This window comes from Pelophylax lessonae (assembly GCF_965119305.1).
Source record: "Pelophylax lessonae genome assembly, chromosome: 4".
NCBI classification, from domain to species: Eukaryota; Metazoa; Chordata; class Amphibia; order Anura; family Ranidae; genus Pelophylax; species Pelophylax lessonae.
The window spans coordinates 576,023,507-576,031,403 of record NC_138771.1 but is presented as its reverse complement, the minus strand read 5'-3'; the positions used below and the strand labels follow the sequence as shown (position 1 = coordinate 576,031,403).

Sequence of the window (7,897 nt, the reverse complement as noted above, 5' to 3'; positions counted from 1 at the left end):
CGCATGTTGCCTTGTCTTGTCCAATGCTGCCGGAGCTTCAAGCTATTCCCCTTGCCTGAACAAGACCGGAACCTCGCTACCGATCCCGTATCTCGCTACCGGATTACTCCATTACTCTTGGACCTTGCTACTACTAACCCATCTAGTGATAAGTACCCCGCAGGGGATTCCTTCCTAAACCTAACTTTCACTATCTACTACTGCATACTAAAGGGACTATTACTATCTAAGCTATTTCTATCATCTGCATAGATTGCTAGCTCTTGGGACTACCATCATCTATCATTGCACTAGGTTACTCTCTCTTGCATACTTCATCTGCTGTCCCCTACCACCTGTTACTATACATGATTGCTAAAACCTATCTGCATACTATCATCACCTACCACTCTCCTGAATACTACTACTAAGTGCTCACCATTCTATTGCCTGTCTCTCACCTCTATACTATCATATACATTCTATCACTCCAGGAACATCATATTGAGTGTATGTATATTTGCATAACAGGCTGTACACAGTGATGAAGTCCTGAGAGTTGGATATGTTGTTCAACACATTCTCTACATGACTACTGAGTGTAATAATTCTGCAGCTGCAAATCCATTCACTAACAAAAAACGCAGGAGCGTTACAAGGATCCAGCAAGAGACAGCCGCCTGCCCGCCCCCCTAATGACCCGTAGTGGGGCATGTGCTGTAGAGTAAAAAGAAAAAGTGATCAACTGTGCTAACTAAATACAACTAAAGCCGCTAGCACAAAAACCAGGCATATGGTCAGCAAAATATAAACAAAGTTAATAAAGTGCAGCACTAAATAATAATGACTGAACACACTAGTCCATGTGACTAAGGATTTGCACATGGCAATAAGAATGGCAACATCCTTTGAGAAAGTTATCTCTAATGAAACGCGTCAGTACGATGCCAAGGACAGCCTGATTTGCTTGCTTATTATATGCTTTGTAGCTCTGGATGTCTGTAAGTGTACTTCCCCTTTTTTAATAAATTTGTTTTGCGGATTCACACTATGTTTGTTCCCTCTGGTTTTAGGCTGCATTCACATGTCAGCGTATGGATCGCGGGCAGAATCGCTGAGCGATGTTGCCGCGATTTCCGCCTGCCGAATCGCGGTAACATGCGCCCAAAAAAAGTACAAGAGCTTCTTTGGATCGTATTGCGTCCCGCAATATTTTTTGCGCAATGTTACAGCGATTCGGCAGGCGGGAATCGCGGCAACATCGCTCAGCGTTTGGGGTGCTATTGCAAATCACGGGCAACGCACAGGCGTCCCGCAATTTGCAATGATTTCCGGATCACGGGCGGAATCGCGGCGATTCTGCCCGCGATTCATACGCTGACATGTGAATGCAGCCTTATTCCTCATGTAATCTGTGGGTTGAGACTTCCTTTCTTCTGAATCTATCTTATGACCACTGTTTGGAACATCCGAGGGTACTGCGGGCATTTGGAGATACCAAGAATTCCATGATACCAGCCTATTTGACCCTTTTGCCATATGGTAGTTTGGGTCCAAAGTCTCCGGTGAGCGCATTATCATTTCTCCTCTGATGGTGTTGGGGTCTGGCTGCCACTGCGACCACATTTACCACTTTTGGATGATTTTCTGCACCGTTCACACAAGAGTTTATTTATGTATTCACCATCTTTGGTGAATCCTTATGCACATGGACTTGTGTGTTCAGTCATTATTATTTAGCGCTGCACTTTATATACTTTGATGTGCTGTAGAGTACCCCGAAGCCTCCTGAGATGTGTCATGTCACTATCCCAGGAGGCTGCGAGCAACTGGTACGTTATTCTTGCCAAGGCAAGAATGCTGGAAGTGCTGGTAGGGGTCTCGATAAAGAACAGGTATTTGATAAAAATAAATGTCCGATTGTGAGAAAGGAGAGGATATGTATACAATGAGGGGGGGGGGGGTCACTCTGATGCCATGTAAAAGGTTTGCACTGCTTCTGCCACAGACACACCTAAAGGATTCCTGGTGAATAGAAGTAAAAAGTCCCTGCCACCTACCTACTGAGTGTGGGTGGAAGACAAGGACATAGCACAGGCCTCTCCTCAGCATGGATGGTGTAAACTGTGTCTGAGCAGAGGACGGTTCCATGCCCCACTGGAGACTCTCCTCCCCCAGCCAGCCCTGACCGATCTGTCCCAGCTCCCCCCAACCGCCCCCTACTGGCCAGGTCAGGAACCCAGATTCAGCCAGTAAGTGGAGAGTATCTGGAGCAGGGCTTTAGCTAGGAATTTGGGCCAGGAGGAGGATGGGAAGAGGGAGAGAGGGAGGTGGGCCAAGTCGCTGCACCATGGGCCTCTGGTTTGTATTTGCCCCCCGGGCCAAAAGTTGCCAGTCTGTCCCTGCCTGTGATCCATGGTGGATGGCTTAAAGCGGGCTATTGGCAAGCAGTGACGAGGTCATATTTTACCTTCTGTTTTAACACCTAAGTTATCACCCTCTGAAGAGTGATCTGCGGTGGATTGCTTTTCAGAGGACATTTGGCAGGCAATGAAATTCTCTACCGCCTCACTTCCTGTTTTAACCCTTAAAGACCTGTAGCACTGTGCTTCAACTGCCTGCATTGTTTTGGGGCAGCTGTGCTGCAGCCCTATTCAGTTGAATGCAGAGTATGTCTACAAGCAAGTCCTCTGCCTTTGCAGTGGTATTGGTGGTGGGGGGTGTAGCTCAAACTTGTGTTTTTACTGGTCCCCAGCTGCAAGTGTAAATTATGTCATAGTCCTCCAATCAGCATCTTATTTTACTATATAATGCCTTTAATATCACTTTACCATGTATGTAATCTGTAAGGGGCTTGTTCACACGTCTGGATGAATGTATTAGGCTTGGTTCACATTGGTGCGATACTGGGAACCAGTGCAATTCCTGTGCGGGTTCCCGCATCTCATCTGACTGGCAGGCAGTTCACACTGCACTCTGCTGCGGGTGCAGAAGCGTAACTAGAACCTTCATGGAGGGCCCCCCGGACCCCTGGCTGGGGCCCTTCTCTTCAAGCCTGGGGCTCTTCCCACTGATCCTGGGGCCCTTTACTCTCGTTGCGGGGCCCTTTATTACGGTCCAGCAGCGGGGCCCTTTCACAAGTTCTGCAGTGGGCCCCCTTCCTGCCATCTTGGGGCCTCCCTATGGTGGTGGAATGCCAGGGCCCGGTCGCAAGTGTGACCTTTGTGATCCTGGAAGTTCACCCACTGGAGTCAGTAGTTTTTATATTTTTGGTATTTTAATTGTATTATTTTTTTTATCATTTTATTTTTTTACAATGTGACTGACTATGACTCTGTCCATTCAGAAAAGGAAGGAGCTGGTAAATTACATATTTACCGACCCCTTCCTGGTTCTCTATTGTGACACATCCCCTGCAGCAGCCAGCAGGAGAGGGAAGGGAGCACGGGGGGGGGGGGGCAGCACAGTAGGGGCAGGGCCAGATTAACGTAGGGGCTATTGGAGCTGCAGCTCCAGGCCCCTACCTTTATATAGGCCCCGGGTTGGCCATATTCACTGTTACCGCTCTTCTGTCACTTGTAAACACAGAAGTCTGGCTTCTATGCTCGCTTCCCCAGGCAGCTCCCTCAGAACCTCCCCACACAGCACGAAGGCCGGACAAGGAGGGACAGTTGCCGATGTATGGATGTGTTTATGGGCTTCAGAGACAGCATCCCATGTTGAATTAGGCATGCATGGCTGCACCCTTCCTCCTCTGGGTGCATGCCAAGGCACGGCCCTTAAGGCCCTTCAAAATCCTCAGCACCAAGCCCATGATGCTCTTAATCCGGCCCTGAGTAGGGGGGGGGGGGACCAGGGGAGCACACAGGGGTCCAGAGACAGCAGAACACAAGTGAACTGGATAGGAGGAGTGGCGGGGACAGCATACAGAGGAACCAATCTCCTCCATTTTCCTCCTGCAGCTACAGGAGGAAAAAGGAGGACAGTGATTTCTCTACATGCTGCCCCTGCCGCCACTCCTCCTATCCAGGTGTACAGGGGAGCCACACGGGCCCCCTGGAGCATGGGGCCTGGTTGCAATTGCAACCCCTGCAACCTCTGTAGCTACGCCCCTGTGCGGGTGTCAATGTGAAATTAATGACACCCCCAAATTGGTTCGCAGGACACAGTGCAAACTATGCAGTCAGATGGGAATCGGATCGCATGGATCTCTACACCCAGGCAATCGGATTCTAGTCCACACATGGAGAAGGGGAGCTAGAAGTGCCATGGGGGACCCCGGAAGAGAAGGTTCAGGGCTGCTCTGTGAAATATCAACAGGATAACAGAATAAAAGGGAGCAAACAAGGAATGTATTATTAAAGTGGGGCTCCACCTAAAAGGGAAAGTTCTGCTTTAAGTACTTCCCTCCCCTTTTTGCCACATTTGTCATTTTTTTTGGGGGGGATGGGCGGGTACCCAGTTTTCCTAGGCAATCTGAGTGGAAGTTCTGGGAAGCCGCGTATACGGGGCTCACTCCCGAGCCAGGCTGTGTGCCTCCATAGACATCTATGAGGACCCCCCCAGAGCAGCAGTGATAGGACCATGGGGGGACATGTGATCAGGACTGTACTGCAGTCCCAGAGTCACACACTGATCATTAAGCAGATGGCTGATCTATAGTAAGGAATCCATAGACATGAGGGGGGGAGGGAGGACCCCTTGAAGGGGGTTTAAATATTAATCATCCCTCCCCCATGGCAGGTCACCAGCCTGGGAGGACAATGGACCGTACCAAGCTCCCCTTCTGCGGACCGCACACCCCACGTGGTCCCTGTGATGGAATCTCTCGCACACTCCGCCCACGTTGCTAGGCGATGCCAACAGCCCGCCCACTCTTCGGCACATTCCGAAGTATCGCTGACGAGCGCGGTTGGCTGACTCCTTTTGACGGGGCGTGACCAATAGCCCCGCCCATCGCCCATAGTTACTGGGAAATATGCGGCAGAGAAGGTTACAAGCAGGGTGGGCGGAGCCGCCTTCATTTTTCATTACTGAGTAGGACAAGAGAAAGGGGGAAGTCTTCTTCTTTTTTTTTAAGGGCGTGGTCGGTCCGCCTTATTGGCCTGAACCGTGTTGGTTGATTGGCTCTGCCTCCTCGCCTGGGCGTAGCGGAATCTGCGCTGGCCTTGGAGACCCTCCTATGGATCAGTGTGGCTCAGTCAGCCAGATAGAGAAGAGCTCCGTGTTTGGAGGCTCCCCGGGGAGGAAACAATATGGGGCGGCCGGGGATGTACGGACTCGTCTGGGTCACTGCTGTGCTGCTGAGCCGTGCTGGAGGAATCTACGGTAAGATCGGGGGGATGGGATTACCATGTACTGCTATGCAGAGAGCTCCGCCGTGTGTGTTCTGTACGATCCAAAGTCTATACACATTCCAGACACCGCAATCCCTCTACCTGCCAGCCACGTGATCTCCTTCTCTCCTCCAATCAGCACCTTCCCTCGCTCAGATTTGATACATAAATAGAGAAGTTACTTTGTTGCAGATCACATGACTGACACCTGGGGAGATGATCCATGTGACATGGGATCCTCTATTACTGTTATTATTATTATTGATGGTGATTGTCTTCCCTGCATCATGTCATAGTTTTCTATTATTTCCCATTGTATTGGTGAGTGGCCTGTGTGCGAAGCTTTGATTGTCAGCGCTGACCTCCTCTGGTTGTGTGATCTCCCCACACATGACAGATTGGAAGATATAGCAGGACAGGAAGTCATTAGGGATTGTAGAGAGGGGGTGATCTCCTCCCAGACATACTCCATGTGAGAGGGGGTGACCCCCCCCCAGACATACTCCATGGGAGAGGGATGATCTCCCCCCCCAGACATACTCCATGGGAGAGGGGGTCTGCTGTCTTCCCCCCCCCCCAGACATACTCCATGTGAGAGGGGTGACCTCCCCCCCCAGGCATACTCCATGTGAGAGGGGGTGATCTCCCCCCAGACATACTCCATGTGAGAGGGGATGATCTCCCCCCAGACATACTCCATGTGAGAGGGGATGATCTCCTCCCAGACATACTCCATGGGAGAGAGGGTGATCTCCTCCCAGACATACTCCATGTGAGAGAGGGTGATCTCCTCCCAGACATACTCCATGGGAGAGAGGGTGATCTCCCCCCAGACATACTCCATGGGAGAGGGGGTGATCTCCCCCCAGACATACTCCATGTGAGAGGGGATGATCTCCTCCCAGACATACTCCATGTGAGAGGGGATGATCTCCCCCCAGACATACTCCATGTGAGAGGGGATGATCTCCCCCCAGACATACTCTATGTGAGAGGGGGTGATCTCCTCCCAGACATACTCTATGTGAGAGGGGGTGATCTCCTCCCAGACATACTCCATGTGAGAGGGGGTGATCTCCTCCCAGACATACTCCATGTGAGAGGGGGTGATCTCCTCCCAGACATACTCCATGTGAGAGGGGGTGATCTCCTCCCAGACATACTCCATGTGAGAGGGGGTGATCTCCTCCCAGACATACTCCATGTGAGAGAGGGTGATCTCCTCCCAGACATACTCCATGTGAGAGAGGGTGATCTCCTCCCAGACATACTCCATGGGAGAGAGGGTTATCTCCTCCCAGACATACTCCATGTGAGAGGGGGTGACCCCCCCCCCAGACATACTCCATGGGAGAGGGGGTCTGCTGTCTTCCCCCCCCCCCCAGACATACTCCATGGGAGAGGGGGTGATCTCTCTCTCTCCCCCCCCCCTCCCAGACATACTCCATGGGAGAGAGGGGCCGCTCTACTCCCAGACATACTCCATGTGAGAGGGGGTCTGCTGCCCCCCCCCCCCAGACATGCTCCATGGGAGAGGGGGTGATCTCCCCCCCCCCCCCCCAGACATACTCCATGGGAGAGAGGGGCCGCTCTCCTCCCAGACATACTCCATGTGAGAGAGGGTGATCTCCTCCCAGACATACTCCATGGGAGAGGGGGTGATCTCCCCCCCCCCCCCAGACATACTCCATGGGAGAGGGGGTGGTCTCCCCCCCCCCCCCCCCAGACATACTACATGGGAGAGAGGGGCCGCTCTCCTCCCAGACATACTCCATGGGAGAGAGGGGCCGCTCTCCTCCCAGACATACTCCATGGGAGAGGGGGTGATCCCCCCCCCCAGACATACTCCATGGGAGAGAGGGGCCGCTCTCCCCCCAGACATACTCCATGTGTCACACACAATTTTCTGCCTGGGTCTAATGGGATCATCCATTGTAATCTGAGGATCACTATATATATATATATATATATATATATATATATATATATATATATATATATATATATATATATATCTCTGGTATTGTAGTGTGTAGAAAATCAAAAAGTTGGGAGCTAGCTGTAGGTTTGGGGAGCCATTGGCTTTCTGGCTCCCTGGAATTTGGCCAAGCACAAAAACTGGCACTCATTGGCTTTGAAGTATAGTATGTTAACAAAAAAAAAAACCTCAAAATGTTTATCTATCTTGGAGACTGTAGTCTTTAAAAACCATTGGTTACCTAACACCTGCAATTGTTCAGCCCATGTGTTTAATTAAATAAAAAGACAGGATCTTGCAGGGCTTAATGTAATATCTCTATCCCTTCTTGTCCTGTAGGTCCATACCATTTTATTCTATCTATCTTGCCATTTAATGTAGCAAACCTCAGTGGTTGTAGTCCCTAAGCCCCCGTTGACACGTGCGGCTTTGAAATGGTACGACATCTGAAATCGCACAATTTCAAAGCTGACGGTCAGTGGGACTTTGAAGACACCTTTGCGACTTCATGTCTTTTCAAGTAGCACCCGAAGTCTCCAAAAGTAGTGCATGAACTACTTTTTCAAACCGATGCGGCAGAGCAAAGTCAGCGCCGCACTGATTT

General features: G+C 50.8%; 1 protein-coding gene across 1 annotated transcript in view; it reads left to right on the top strand.

Moving 5' to 3' along the window:
• The first annotated feature begins 5,222 nt into the window (after positions 1 to 5,222).
• Positions 5,223 to 7,897, top strand: part of NOTCH3 (notch receptor 3) — a 145,691-nt gene continuing 143,016 nt past the window's right edge. The window contains exon 1 of the mRNA XM_082253292.1: positions 5,223 to 5,307. Coding sequence (XP_082109418.1) covers positions 5,235 to 5,307 — 73 coding nt within the window. The 5' untranslated portion in view covers positions 5,223 to 5,234. The remainder of the gene's footprint in view (positions 5,308 to 7,897) is intronic.